This window comes from Felis catus, chromosome C2 (assembly GCF_018350175.1).
Source record: "Felis catus isolate Fca126 chromosome C2, F.catus_Fca126_mat1.0, whole genome shotgun sequence".
NCBI lineage: Eukaryota > Metazoa > Chordata > Mammalia > Carnivora > Felidae > Felis > Felis catus.
The window spans coordinates 131,688,210-131,704,141 of record NC_058376.1 but is presented as its reverse complement, the minus strand read 5'-3'; the positions used below and the strand labels follow the sequence as shown (position 1 = coordinate 131,704,141).

The following is a 15,932-nucleotide window of genomic DNA, read 5'->3' as shown; positions in this document are numbered from 1 at the left end:
CCTTCTCAGTGTACGTATGAGCAAGTACCTGATATTAATTAGTTAATTAATAGTACCTTGATCATTTCACTAAGGTACTATCTGCCAGGATTCTCCACCGTAGAATTATTTTCCATCTATAACTACTCAATCTTTAAAAAAAATACTTCCGAGACAGTGTAAAAATCCTGTTTCTGCTTAAAATTTTGTCCACACATTTTAGGATCCATTGATAGACCATATCTATGGTGTTCTAATGGTGACTATGTCCCTCATTCCTTCCATACTTATTGATTAGAATTTTTCTATAAAGAACTGTCACTTCTTTCCCATTATTTATTTACTTATTTATTATCAGTATGGGCTCATACACATTTATTTTATCCTGTGAGCTGTAACCCAATATTATTGTTATCTGTTTTGTTGCTCAAGTTGTTCCAACTCTGGCCATGGGAAACTCTCTCAGGTTGGTCCCAATGCCCTTTCAATGTGCTTTTTTGAACCAATTCCTAACTTTCTGGCAGCACAAGATTCATCCTGCGTATTCACTGCCCCAGCCCTGGGCAACCAGTTCTGCAAGGAACCCTGGTTCCTTTTATGGAAAAATAGTATTTAAAAACCAAGGTCTTCGTGCTAAGTGCTCACTGCTATGGGGACGTGTCCCTGCTCCAGTCTCTTAATGTGTATACTATACCTCATACCAACATGCATATGTGTACTTCTATATCTTTTTATGTGTATGTGTACATATGTATACAAACACACACACACACACACACATGCATATACATATATCCTGAGTTCATACGCACACTGAATCCAGATTGATATCTATCCAGCACCAGAGTTCATTCTAGCCATCTCCCTTTTCTTATTTATAACCTTAGTATACAACTAAGTAGGTTTGGAATTGATAAAACACACTCCTGTGAAAGCCAACTAGAACACAGTGTCTGAGTTCAGTTCCTTCGGTCATTAGCCTTGCAGTATCCAACTGAACCACTTTTTCCAAAGATATTAGGTTGGCTCCTTTATTGCCCACAGTCTTCACTGTGACTATAGGATTCATCTGTATACAATGAGATTGATTTATCATAGACAGCATTCTACCTTTCCTCCTATATCGGGTTGATTTTTTTTTTATAACTTACATACAATAAAATTCACTCTTTGTGATACAGAGTTCTGTGCATAATGACAAATGCATAGCCATGTACCTTCTACCACAGAACCACAGAGAACAAGTCCACAGGCCAAAAATTATCTTGTGCAGGCCCCTTTGTAGTCAGCTCCTACCCCATTCCCAACCTGTGACTACTACTAATCTCATTTCTTCCCTATAATTTTATGGTTTCCAGAATATCACAAAAAGTTGGAAACATACAAAAAATAGCCTTTTGGGTCTGACTTCTTTCATTAGCAAAAAGGATTTGGGATACATTGGTTGTTGCATGATTCCATAATTTATTCCTTTTATTACTGATAATATCAAATTCCTTTTTATTTTTTTTTATGTACTGTTCCATTATATGGGTGTATCTATTTTTTCAAGCTGAGGCATTTTTAAGCTAAAAAGAATATAATAACACACTGGCCAGCCTCCCTGATCGGTACATATCAGGCTTTTGCAGCATACACAATTTTAGTTTTATCTCTTGGATCGGGAGTCAGCAAACATTTTCTGGAATGAGCCAAATAGTAAATATTTTAGGCTTCGCAAGTCACATATCTCTACTGCATATTCATTTTTTTTTTTTTTTACAATCTTTTGAAAATGCAAAAAGTATTCTTAGCTATGGGCCATACTGCAGGCTACAGTTTGCTGACCTCTGTGTCTTAGATGAACAACTTAAACATTTTAATAGTGACAATACTTCCCCTGGAGGGATGATGAAAAGTCCAAATGCCAAATAAAATGTGAAAAGGTGCTATAAATCCTAATTATTAAAAGCCATGACAACAGATCTGACTGAATGAAGCAAACCGAAGGGGAAAAAAAAAAAAAAAAAGATTCATGGCTAGGCTTCTTTGGAGCAACTGCTGCCAGGCAGACTGAAATCTAAACATTCTGGCACAGTCTCCCAATCTGTGTCGGCCATGTTTGCTTAGGGTTAAGACAGTAACATTCACAGTGAAAAGTGCTGTCGGCTGAGTGGCACCTGTGGAAGGAGTGCGCATGTCTCTGTGTGTGTCCTGCCAGCACAGTCATCACACAACACAATCTGCCAACAGCTCTTTGTTAATTTACATGGATCTCAATAGGTACACTGCTGTACAGCCATCCTCTGCTGAAACAATTTTAAAGAAAACTGGCAGGTGGTTGTTTGTTAAAGACAATATATAATATGTCCTAGACGAAAGCTGCCCACATCTGTTCGGTGAATGTGTTAAAAATAATACACATTTTTAAGTGCAAAGGCAAAACAAAATTATAAGCAAACAATAAAACAATAAAGTCCTAGATGATCCAACGTACATCCTTCTCTTCTTCAGCTACCCAACGGCCATACCTTACAATCCACTTGCCTGTAAGAACCTGCTCATTCTGCTTCCTTCCACCCCCTCTGCCTGCCACGCCCTTCTCAACCACCCTGCTTTGGCTGGCTAACTCACATCTGGTCTCACCTCCTCCAGGCCTTGTTCCCTACCCCTGCAAGCTGGCTCCAGCTGTCCCTGTAACACTGGCACATGATCACACTGCAAGTAAAATCATCTGTTAACTGTTCTGTTTCTTCCATTAGACTGTAGTGTCTTAAAGAGCATAACATATCTTATTTGTATTTGTAATCCTTAGTGTGTAGCACCTACTCGTCAGTTGAAAATCTGTTCTGCTTTATCTTTAAAATCTCTTACCTTGTATGTGTTTAATCTGTGGGCAACTACAATTTGTAAGAAGTGAGGAAATTCTTAAGTAAAACCAGCCAGTATTTTGTTTTCAAATGATAAGCAAGTCATCTGACTAAAAGCAGCACTCCATTTCCCATCAACATCAGACAATTTAATGCCAAGTAAAGATGCTGACAACGTTTGTGTTTTCTTTGATGAAGAACATTCACATTCTAAAAATCAGCCAGCCAGACTTGTGCTTTTCATAGTTGAAACAGAAGATGTAGCCAATAATTAGGTTATTCAAACAGATTCCAGCCTGGGATGAGCCGCAAGTTCAAAGTTGCCTTCTGACCTTTTGACAGAAAGTAAGATATGCAGACACCGTTTTCTGAAATTAACTACATGTGACAGATTTGGGCTGGAAACACAGTTTTATTTATTTCATGTGCTTAAAAAAAAAGGTAGTACTATCTAATAGGTCCTCAGTTGATCCAAACTACACTGGCAAGGTAGGGTTAAATTACCCTAGTGCACTAAATGCAGTTTAAAAAAACACAAAAGATCGATACCTGCTTTGCAGAGGTTGAATCTTAGGAGACTTTGGCAGCTTTGAAGCCTCAATTGCAAGAAGCTGGACGGCACCATTGTCAGACGCAATGGCTAAGTAGTGGGACCCCTGGCAGAATGTAAGTGTCTTGACACGTCCTCCAATTCGGCTATATGTAAGAATAGATCTGCACAAAAGAAAACATTACATTTCTGCAAGGGCCACAAGAGCATTTATTAATGCTGATATTAAATAAATTTCCACATGGCTATCAGCCAACGAAAGTACTACTTTGAGGTCTGTTTCACCTCCTTGCTCTCATAACTGAAGAATCCCTCTCAAAAACACTGGCACAAAATCATCTTTTCTTCTCATATTTTTAAATGGCCATCCCCACACACTTCCCTCCTATCACATAAGGCCCGCCCATCCTCCTCTCACTCTGGAGCTCCCATACTTGACTGTCCTCATCTAGTTCTCCTGCCACTCTTGCAATACCTTAAACCCTATTCTTGCACCCTTCAGTAATTCTGTAATTCCTAGGATGCAGCCTGACACAGCAGGAAATGGCTTTGGGATCAAAGACCTGAATTCCTCTACTTACTACCCATATGACTTGGTCAAGCCACTTCCCTGCTCTGTGTCTCAGTTTACTCATCCACAAAACAGGACTGCCCTATCTTTTCTACTTGGAACACAGTGAAGCTCAAATAATATATAAATCATAAAACACTCATAAATGTAAAATACTGTAATATTCAGTTTCTCCCACACACGTGCTGGCCTCTCAAGCTGTCTACTCTCCTTTCTCAAATTCACTGCCAAACTTCTTGAATACATCATTTACACAGGGTGTTTCCCACTATCACCAATTCCTTCCTTCAGTACCTCAGTACCCGCTTCATAAGGCGCATATACCTACCTCTAAGGGGCCATACTCCTAAAAGATCACAAGCCCCTAATTCATCAAATGTATTCATCTCTGTCTTTTCTGTTTATTTCATTTTATAATACAAGCTAATACATATTACAAAAAAATTATTAAAATACAGAAAAGAGGCACCTGGGTGGCTCCATCAGTAAAGCGTCCAACTCTTGGTTTCAGTGCAGGTCATGATCTCACGATTCATGAGATCGAGCCCCACATCAGGCTCTGCGCTGACACTGCGGAGCCTGCTTAGGATTCTTTCTCCATTTCTCTGCCCCTTCCCCACACTTTTCTCTCTCTCTCTCTCAAAATAAATTTTTTTTTAAATGCAAAAAAGAATACAGAAAAGTAAAAACATTTATAATTCTACCACTCAGAGACAGGCACTACTAACCTTTTGTTATATATCCTTTTAAAGGGTTTTTTTTCTATGCATACTACAATATATTCATATTTGCTTCTTAAATATGGAATATGTTGTATTTTTTTATTAATCATTAATCTCTAGTTCACTTTTTCTTATTCACAGCTTTGTTGTGAGAAAATACCATAAAGTATAGTATTTGAAAGTAAATAATTCAGTGATTTTCAATATATTAACAGAATTCTGCAGATGATCAGTATCTAATTCTGCAACATTTTCATCATTCCTAAGGAAATCCACGTCACACCCATCAGCATTCACTCCTCATTTTCCTCTCCCACCAACCCCTGGAAACAAATTTGCTTAAATTTGCTATGAGTTTGCCTATTCTGGAGATTCCATATGAATGTAGTCCTATATTACATGGCCTTTCGTATCTGGCTTCTTTCACTTAACATAGTGTTTTCAAGGTTCACCCATTCCTTTTTACAGCAACTATTATTCCATTGTATGGAATACCACATTTTGTGTATCCATTATCAGCTGATGAGCATTTGTGTTGTTTCTGCCTTCTACCTACTATGAATAATGCTGCTATAAACATTTCCACATAAATGTCTGGACATACTTCTCAAACATAGTGCCTACAGGACCCCAACCAGTATGGTAGATGAGTAAAGAGAGCCAAGGACTAGCTGGGAGAGAAAAAAATTCCAGCATTACTCAGTCTCTTGCATTTGCTTGCTTGCTTGCTCTCTCTCCCTCTTTTTTGATACTGAGATATAATTTACCTATCATAAAATTCACTCTTTTAAGACTGACAGTATAGTCACTAAGTTTTATAACTGTTACCCTTATCTAATCCCCAAAAAACCCCATACGTATCAGCAGTCATTCCCCATCCTCTATACCCCAGCTCCTGGCAACTGTAAACCATCCGTGACTTACAATTTTTTTACTTTATGATGGTGTGAAAGCAACAGGCATTCAGTTGAAACCATACTTCAAACTTTGAATTTGATCTTTTTCTTGCTAGTGACATGCAGTAGCAAGATCAGTGACATGATTTTCTCATGATGCTGACCAGTGGCAGGAAAGCCGCAACTCCCAGGCTGCCAGGTGACCATGAGGGTAAAAAAACCAATATACTCGGGCACCTGGGTGGCTCAGTCAGTTGAGCATCTGACTCTTGATTTCAGCTCAGCGCATGGTCTCATGGTTCATGGGATCGAGCCCTGCATTGGGCTCTGCGATGATGACACTAATCCTGCTTGGGATTCTCTCTCTCCTCTCTCTCTGCCCCTCTCCACCTCAAAATAAACAAACATTAAAAAAGACCTGATACACTTACAACCATTATGAACCCCTACAACCGTTCTGTTGGTCTTTCAGTATTCAATAAATTACATGAGATTATTCAACACGGTATCATCAAATAGGCTTTCTGTTAAAATGATTTTGCCTAACTGTAGGCTAATGTAAGTGTTCTAATTCTAAGCACATTTAAGGTATGCGAGGCTATGATGTTTGGCAAGTTAGGTATATTGAATGCATTTTTGACTTATGATATTTTCAAGTTATGATGGCTTTATCAGAACATGACCCCATCATAAACTGAGGAAGGTCTGTACTAATCTTTCTGTCTCTGTGGATTTGCCTAAATTTGCCAAAATTTCATATAAGTCGAATCATACAATACGCTCACTGACCTGTGGATCAGGCTTCTTTCCCTTAGCATAATGTTTTTGCAAGGTTATCCATGTTGTGGCATGTGCCAGCATTTCATTCCTCTTTATGGCTAAATAATACTCCATTGTATGGATACGCCACATTTGTTTATCCATTCAACAGCTTATAGACATTGTGGCTTGCACTTTTTGGCCATTATGAATAATGCTGCTGCAAACATGTATGTTCAAATTTTCATGTGAACAAGTGTTTTCAACTGTCTTGGGTTTATGCCTACGAGTGGAATTGAGGGGTCGTTAGGTAACTCTATGTTTAACATTTGAGGAACTGTCAAACTGATTTCCACAGTTACCTCACCATTTTACATTCCTACCAATAATGTATGAAGGTACCAATTTCTCCACATCCTCTCTAGCACTTGTTATTGCCTTTGATTATAGCCCTTCTAGAGGGTGTGAAGTGGCATCTCACTGTGGTTCTGCTTTGCATTTCCCTAGTGACTAATCATGTGGAGCAGCTTTCTGTATACATATGGGTCTTATCTGGAGAAACATCTATTTGAATCCTTTATTTTTTAATTGTCCTTTTATTGTTGAGTTAAAAGAGTTCTTTGTATATTCTCTGTATTTACATTTACAAGTATTTCTCTCATTCTGTGGTTTGTCTTTTACTTTCTTGACAGTGTCCTTTGAAGCACAAATGTTTGTAATTTTGATGAAGTCTCTTTTATTTTGGTCACTTGTGCTTTTGAAGTCATTTTTTAGAAACTCCTGCCTAATCGAAGGTCATGAATAGTTACATGCACATATTTTACAGGTTAGCTCTTATATTTAGGTCTATGATCCCTTTTGAAAAATTCATGGAAATTCATCCTTTTGCATATGGATAACCAGAACCATTTGTTCATGCTATTCTTTCCTCCATAGAACTGTCCTGGCATCCTTGACAAAAAACAATGATCATAAATGTATTTTTGCAGGTCAGTTCTGTTCCACTGATTTTTATATTTACCTTTATGTAATACTATCCTGACTAATGTAGCTTTGTAGCAAATCTCCAAGTCTGACTTTTCCAACTTGGTTCTTTCAAGAGTATTTTGGCTATTTAAATCATCTGCATTACTTTATGAATTTTAGAATCAGGGTGTCAATTTCTGCAAAAAGTAAAAAAAAAAAAGACAACTGAAAATTTCACAGGGATTGCATTGAATCTGTAGATCAATTTGGGGAGGATTGCTATCTTAATGTTAAGTATCCCATTATTCCATTAAATGAACATAGGCTATCTTTCCATTTATTTAGATCTTCTATAATTTCTTTCAGTGATGTTTTATGGTCTTCAGTATACTATAGTTTTCAGTACTTTTTTGATAAATTTATTCCCATTCTTTTTGATGCTATTGTAAATGGAATTCTTTTCTTAATTTCACCTTTGGATCAATCATTGTTAGCACAAAGAAATGCAGTTGGTTTTTGTATATACAAATACAGCATCATCTTGTATTTTGCAACTTTGCTGAACTCATTTCTTCTATTATTCTTTTTATTGCTTAAGATGGTCTATAAACAAGATTATGCTGTCCGCAAATCCAGATAGTTTTACTTTTTCCTTTCCAATCTGTATGCCTTTCATTTCTTTTCCTTATCTAATTGCTCTAAAAGCTCCAGTATGGTGCTGGATGGAAGTGGCAAGAGCAGACATCCTTATTTGGTTCCTCATCTTAAGGAGAAAGCTTTCAGTCTTTCACCATTAAGTTTGATGTCAGCTGTGGTCATCTATAACTAGTTTGTTGAATTGTTTTTAATCATAAAAGGGGGTTAGATTTTGTCAAATGCTTTCTGTTAAGATGATCGACATCTTCATCCTTTGTTCTATTAATAGGATATATTCCTAAATTGATTTTTGTAGGTTGCACAAGGCTTGCAGTCTTAGGATACACTGAACTTCGTCATGTTATATAATCATTTTAATATGCTGGATTCAGTTTACTAGTATTTAGTTTAGCATTTTTATGCTTCTATTAACTATGGGTCTTGGTCTGTTGTTTTCTTGTGACGTAATTGTCTGGTTATGGCATGAGGATAGTACTGGCCTTATCGAATGAGTTAGCAAATGTTCCCTCATCTGTTTTTTGGAAGAGTTTTTGAAAGATGGGTGTTATTTCATTAAGTGTTTGGTAGAATTCACTATGAAACTGTATCCTCCTGGGCTTTTCTTTGTGGGAATTTTTTTTTAAATAACTAAATATTTTATTATAGGTCTATTCAGATTTTCTATTTCTTTTTTTTAACTTGTTTTATTTATTTATTTTTTAAATTTACATCCAAATTAGTTAGCATATAGTGCAACAATTTCAGGAGTAGATTCCTTAGTGCCCCTTACCCATTTAGTCCATCTCCCCTCCCACAGCCCCTCCAGTAACTCTCAGTTTGTTCTCCATATTTATGAGTCTCTTCTGTTTTGTCTCCCTCCCTATTTTATATTATTTGTGTTTCCCTTCCCTTATGTTCATCTGTTTTGTCTCTTAAAGTCCTCATATGAGTGAAGTCATATGATTTTTGTCTTTCTCTGACTGACTCATTTCACTTAGCGTAATACCCTCCAGTTCCACCCATGTTGTTGCAGATGGCAAGATTTCATTATTTTTGATTACTGAGTAATACTTCATTATATATATATATATATATATATATATATATATACACACACACACACACACACACACACACACACACACGCCACATCTTTATCCATTCATCGTTGATGGACACTTGGGCTCTTTCCATACTTTGGCTATTGTTGATAGTGCTGCTATATACATGGGGGTGCGTATGTCCCTGTGAAACAGCACACCTGTATCCCTCGGATAAATGCCTAGTAGTGCAATTGCTGGGTCGTAGGGTAGTTCTATTTTGGTTTTTTGAGGAACTTCCATACTGTTTTCCAGAGTGGCTGCACCAGCTTGCATTCCCACAGATTTTCTATTTCTTATTTCTTAAGTCATTTTTGGCAGCTTGTGTCTCCCTAGGAATTTATCCATTTCATCTAGGTTATCGAATTTGTTGACATACAATTATTCACAGTATTCCATTCATAATTCCTTTTATTGTCACATCAGTAGTAATGTCTCCTCTTTCATTCCTAATTTTAGTAATTTGAGTCCTCTCTCTTTTTTATATTAGTTACTGTAGAAGTTAGTTTTCATCTTTCCAAAGAACCTTTGCTTTTGTTGATTTTTCTCCTTCATTCTTCTATTTTCTATTTATTTCCTCTTTAGTATTTCCTTCCTTCTACTTGTTTTGGGTTTCCTTTGCTCTTTTAACTAGTTTCCTAAGGTTAAGGCTAAGTTATTGATTTGAGATCTTTCTTCTTTTGTGGGTTCCCGGGTGGCTCAGTCAGTTAAGCATCCAACTCTTGATTTTGGCTCATGTCATGATCTCATGGTTCATGGGATCAAGCCCCGTACGGTGCTCCACACTGACAGCATGGATACTGCTTGGGATTCTCTCTCTCCCTCTCTCTCTCTTTCTCTCTCTCTGCTTCTCCCCAAAGCTTGTGCACTCTTGCACTCTCTCAAAATAAACTATTAAAAAAAAAATCTTTCTTTTTACATATAGATTTTACAGCTATAAATTTCTCTCTGAACACTCCTTTAGCTGCATTCCGTAAGTTTTGAATGTTGTATTTTCATCTTCATTCATTTAAAGTATTCTCTAACTTCCTTTTGAATCACTGGTTATTTAGCCATATGGTGTTTAATCTCCACATATTTGTCAATTTCTCAAATTCCTTTCTGTTACTGGTATCTAGTTTCATCCCTCTGTGGTTAAAGAACATATATGTTGGGGGCGCCTGGGTGGCGCAGTCGGTTAAGCGTCCGACTTCAGCCAGGTCACGATCTCGCAGTCGCGGTCCGTGAGTTCGAGCCCCGTGTCGGGCTCTGGGCTGATGGCTCAGAGCCTGGAGCCTGTTTCCGATTCTGTGTCTCCCTCTCTCTCTGCCCCTCCCCCGTTCATGCTCTGTCTCTCTCTGTCCCAAAAATTAAAAAAAAAAAAAAAAAAAAAAAAAAAAAAAAAACAACGTTGAAAGAACATATATGTTGGTATGTTTCTATCCTTTTAAATCACTGAGACTTGTTTTACAGCCTCATATATGGCTTGATCTGGAAAGTGTTCCACATGGACTTGAAAAGAATTTGTATTCTGCTACTGCTGGATAGAGTATTCTATTAAAATCTGTCAGATCTGATTAGTTTATGTTGTTGATCAAGTCTTCTATTTTCTTTGCTGATCTTATACCTACTTGTTCTATCTGTCTATATCTACCTATATTGAAAGCAGAGTACTAAAGTCTCAACTATTGTGGAATTATCTTACTTTTCCCTTCAATTCTGTCAGCTTTTGCTTCATTTGGGGGATCCATTATCAGGTGCATGTGTTTGCAATTGTTTTGTTTTCCTGATGCACTAACCCTTTTACCATAATAAAATGTCCTTGTTTATCTATAGTAGCAATTTTTGTCTAAGGTTTATTTTTTCCAATATTAATATTGCTGTTCCAGCCCTCTTTTAGGTACTGTTTGTATGGTACACCCTCTTTAGTCCTTTTAATTTCAACTAATTCGTGTCTTTGGATCTAAAGTATAGCTCTTGTACATGGGTCATAGCAACATTTTTCTAGATATGTCTCCTGAAGCAAGGGAAACAAGCAAAAATAAACTATGGGGACTACATTAAAAAGAAAAAAAAGAAAAGAAAAAAAAAAAAAAGCACCTGCACAGCAAAAGAAACAATCAACAAAACTAAAAGGCAACCTCAGGAATGGGAAAAGATATTTTAAAATGACATATCCAATAAAGGGTTAGTATCCAAAATATATAAAGAACTTACACAACTCAACATACAAAAAAAACAAATAATGGGCAGAAGACATGAATAGACATTTTACCAAAGAAGATATACAGATGGCCAACAGACACATGAAAAGATGCTCAACATCACTCATCACCAGGGAAATACAAATCAAAACCACTAAGAGATACCACCTCACACCAGTCAGAATGCCTAAAATCAAAAACAAAAAAAACATCAAGTGTTGGTGAAGATGGGGAAAAAAAGGAACCCACATACACTGTTGGTGAGAATACAAACTGGTGCAGCCACTGTGGAAAACAGTAATGGAGGTCCCTCAAAAAATTAAAAATAGAACTACCCCTATGGTCCAGGAATTGCGCTACTGGGTATTTATCCAAAGAATATGAAAATACTAATACAAAAAGATATATGCAGCCCCATTTTTACTGTAGCATTATTTATAATAGCCAAAATATAGAAGTAGCCCAAGTGTCCATTGATAGATGAATGGATAAAGATGTGGTAAATACACACAGTGGAAATACTACTCAATTCAAAGAATAAACTCTTCCAGAGAAAGACAATTACCGTACAATTTCATTCATATCTGTAACTTAAGAAACAAAATAAAAAAAGGAGACAAACCAAAAACAGATTCTTAACTATAGAGAACTGATGGTTACAAGAGGGGAGGTAGGTAGAGAGATGGGTGAAATATGCTGAAGGGGATTAAAGTACACTTAGAATGAGCACTAAAATAATGTATAAAACTGCTGCATCACTGTAGTGTGCACCTAAAACTGATATAACACTGTATGTTAACCGTACTGGAATTAAAATGCTTTAAAATGAAAAAATAAATAAAAATAAAGTGTGTCTCTTGTAGACAGCACATAGTCATTTCAGGTTTTTTTCATACTTTCTGCCAAATCTGCCTTTTGATTACATTTATGATTGTGAATAAGGCAGGATTTATGTCTGACATTTTGCTATTTGTTTTCTGTCTTACAGGTTTTGTTGTTATTCTTGTCGTATTCCTCCATTACTGCTATCTTGTGTGTTAAAAATATATTTTATTTATTTTTTTTTTCAACATTTATTTATTTTTGGGACAGAGAGAGACAGAGCATGAACGGGGGAGGGGCAGAGAGAGAGGGAGACACAGAATCGGAAACAGGCTCCAGGCTCTGAGCCATCAGCCCAGAGCCTGATGCGGGGCTCGAACTCACGGACCGCAAGATCGTGACCTGGCTGAAGTCGGACGCTTAACCGACTGCGCCACCCAGGCGCCCCTAAAAATATATTTTCTAGTATACCGTTTGAATTCCCTTGTTTCTTATATAACATGTTTTTGACAAGTTTTTTTCCCAGTGGTTTCCCTGGGAAATACATGTGACATCTAAAAATGATCAGATTAATACTAATTTCATTAATACATAATAACTTTGCTCTAATATCTCTCTGTTCCCCCCTCCCTCTTCTGTACTATTATTGTCACACAAACTCTGTATATACCACAAGCCCATAAACACAGTTTTATTATTATTTATGTGGACATCTTTTAAATGAGACAGCAGGTTAAAAAAGAGTTACAAAAATAATTTGTACTTGTATATTTATTTATAAATAGTATTTACCGTTATCAATATTATTTCTTCATGTGGATTCAAATTACTGTCTTATGCCCTTTTCTTTCAGCACAAAAAACACCTTTTAATATTTCATTTAGGGAATAGCTCCTAGCAGTAAGTTCCCTATTTTTATTTACCTTGGAATGTCTTAATTTGTCCTTTGTTTTTGAAGGGCAATTTTGCTGGATATAGAATTATCAGCTGACAGTCTTCTTCTTTCAACACATATGCCATCCCACTGACTTCCAGTCTCCATCAGTTCTGATGAAATGTCAGCTGTTAATCTTATTGAGGGTCCCTCATATGTGATAAGTCAGTTTTCTCTCACTGCTTTCAAGATGCTGTCTTTCAATAGTATACTTATCATGTGTCTAATATGGCTCTCTTTCATTTTCATCACACTTGGAGTTCACTGACCTTCTTAACTGTGTAGATTAATGTTTTCCACCCTATCTGGGGAATGCTTAGCCATGTGTCTTCAAATATTCTTTCTGCTCCTTTTTCTCTCTCCTTGCCTTCTAGGACCCCTCCTATGTCTATGTTGGCATTCTGTAGGCCTCTGGGGCTCTGTTCATTTTTCCTTATTCTTTTTTAGATCCTCTGATTGGATCATGTCAACTGATCTATCCTCAAGTCCCTGATTTTTCCTTTTGCCAGCTGAAATCTGTTCATCCTCTCATGTGACTTGAACTTCATTTATTTCCTTATTTTAGTTATACTTTTCAACTCCAGAATTTCTATTGATCACTTCTATCCTTCTCATTGATATGTATATTTGGTGAGATATTTGTCTCACTTTGAATTCTTTAGACACAGTTTAATTCTTTGAACATATTTTTAATAGCTAATTTAAAATCTTTGTCTAACAAGTCTGATATCTAAGATTACTGAGAAATAGTTTCCACTGACTCTGTTTTCCTGTGTATAGACCATACTTTCCTGTTTCTTTTCCTGACCTGCAATTTTTTGATCAAAACTAGATATTCGGGGTGCCTAGGTGGCTCAGTCGGTGAAGTCGGACTCGTGATTTCTGCTCAGGTCATGATCTCACGGTTCCTGGGTTTGAGCCCCACGCTGGGTTGTGGGCTGACAGTGCAGAGCCTGCTTGGATTCTCTCTCTGCTTCTCTCTCTGCCTTTCCCCTGCTTGTGAAGGTGTGCACTCTCTCTCTCTCTCAAAATAAATAAACATTAAAAAAAAAAAAACTAGGTAATCTAATTGACATGTAAACTTTGGAAATAATATTCCAAAGTTATTTATTTAGTGACTTTCCTGGACTAATTCTATAAAGTCTGTATCTTTTTCTAGTGTAGCCACTAGTCTTTGTTGGGTTAACTTAGTGGTCAGCTAATGACTGGACAGACATTTCCCTTCATGCCTTAAAACAGTAAGTGTTCTAGCCTTTGCTGAGGCTCTCTGTGTTTGTGCACACCTTCCACAAAGAGGGTTACAACTCTGCCTTATCCTTCGTTTCCTGCTTGTATAGAGTCTCAAGGTCAGCTAGAGGCGAGAACTCAGGGGCTTCTCAGTTCTTTCTTGGGCATGTGAACAACCCTACACATGCATGTGGGTATGAACTTTTCAAAGGCCCCTAAAGACATCTCATTCCCTAATTCTTCCTTTTAAGTTTTTTGTTGGCCCCTTACAACTGGTAATGCCACCTCGGGCCACTGCAGTGTTAAACAAATAGCATTGATAATTTCAACAAATGTGCTGTGGGCATAGTTTTTCTCAAAGAACAAGATGAGCCCAGTGAAATAAAGACAGACCCTAAGAATGGAGCTTCCAGCAAGCTGGCAGAAAGGTCAAAGAGTGACAATTCCTTAGAGATGGGGCTTTTAGCCATTATGACCCCTCCAAGCACAACGAAGCTTCTGGTTTTCATGGCTACCATAGTTGTTGAACCGTGAACTTCAAAATTACTGCAAAGCTTGATAAAGGGTTGGGCGGCTATTAGTTTTCAAAGCTACTGCACTGCTTGGTAAAAGGGGATAAAATTAGGGAACACATGGCTCAGTGTTCTGAGAATCAGCTGATTTTCGTGAATAACACTCTTCAGACTATTGCAGGACCTTTAATTTCTAGAGCTCTGGAAATGTTGATTTTGACAGTATCTACCAGTGTTCTATTTTTATGAAGGAACAGATTTTTAGAAATCCTTACTTTGTCATTCCAAAAACAGAAACCCTACATGGGTTCTTAAACCTACTTCTTAAACATATTTTCTCACATGATATATCAATATATTTCATCAAAAAATTCATTTCCACATCAGTTTTGTTTTTGCACCATCACTTATTTATCCAATTTAACCCCTACTGCTGAACCTCTAGTTTGTTTCTAATTTTTTTTTTTTTTTACTGTTATAAAGAAAGCCACTCTGAACAGCCTTAAAACTAAATCTCTGAATTCATTCTTAGTTATTTTCTTAGGATATGGACATCATAAAGCCTTGAAATATATATATTGTCAAAAGCCCTCCATGGATGATGGATATATCAACTGCATTCCACCAAAGGGCACTCACTATATGAGAATGCCCAATCGTGCCAGTTGGTTTTATTACATTTCAGAGTCGCCTCTAAGTTCCTTTCTTAAAACTTTCTTCTAGGGGTGCCTGGGTGGCTCGGTCAGTTGAGCGTTCAAGTTTGGCTCAGGTCATGATCTCAAGGTCTGTGAGCTCGAGCCCTGTTGTCAGGCTCTGTGCTGACTAGCTCAGAGCCTGGAGCCTGCTTCGGATTCTGTGTCTCCCTCTCTCTCTGCCCCTCCCCCACTCATGCTCTGTCTCTCTCTCTCTCTCTCTCTCTCTCTCTCAGAAATAAACATTACAAAACAACAACAACAACAACTTTCTTCTATTGCAGTCTGATGTAACTTGATTGGCTTCTTCTCTCTCCTTTTCTGACCGTTCTCTTCCTGTCTCTGAAATTCGACTGGCAAAGATTAAGGCCTCTGGCATCCTCAGGGCTTTTATGGGCCTTTATGCTCCCTTTTCTTTAGAGTAGCCATACCACTCAAACACTTCAACCTCCAAACACTATCAGTGACTCTATATGTTACCCTAACACTGATAACTTCCTTGCACACCTCTCATATTGTATCAACTTTTCATTA

At 37.3% G+C, this 15,932-nt stretch overlaps 1 protein-coding gene across 3 annotated transcripts in view; it reads right to left on the bottom strand.

Annotated features, from left to right (window-relative positions):
• Positions 1-15,932, bottom strand: part of PIK3R4 (phosphoinositide-3-kinase regulatory subunit 4) — a 74,560-nt gene that overhangs the window by 8,044 nt on the left and 50,584 nt on the right. For all 3 annotated transcript variants that reach the window (XM_003992127.5, XM_045037597.1, XR_006585503.1), the window contains one exon: positions 3,378-3,542. In XM_003992127.5, the coding sequence (XP_003992176.2) occupies positions 3,378-3,542 (165 nt within the window). The remainder of the gene's footprint in view (positions 1-3,377; positions 3,543-15,932) is intronic.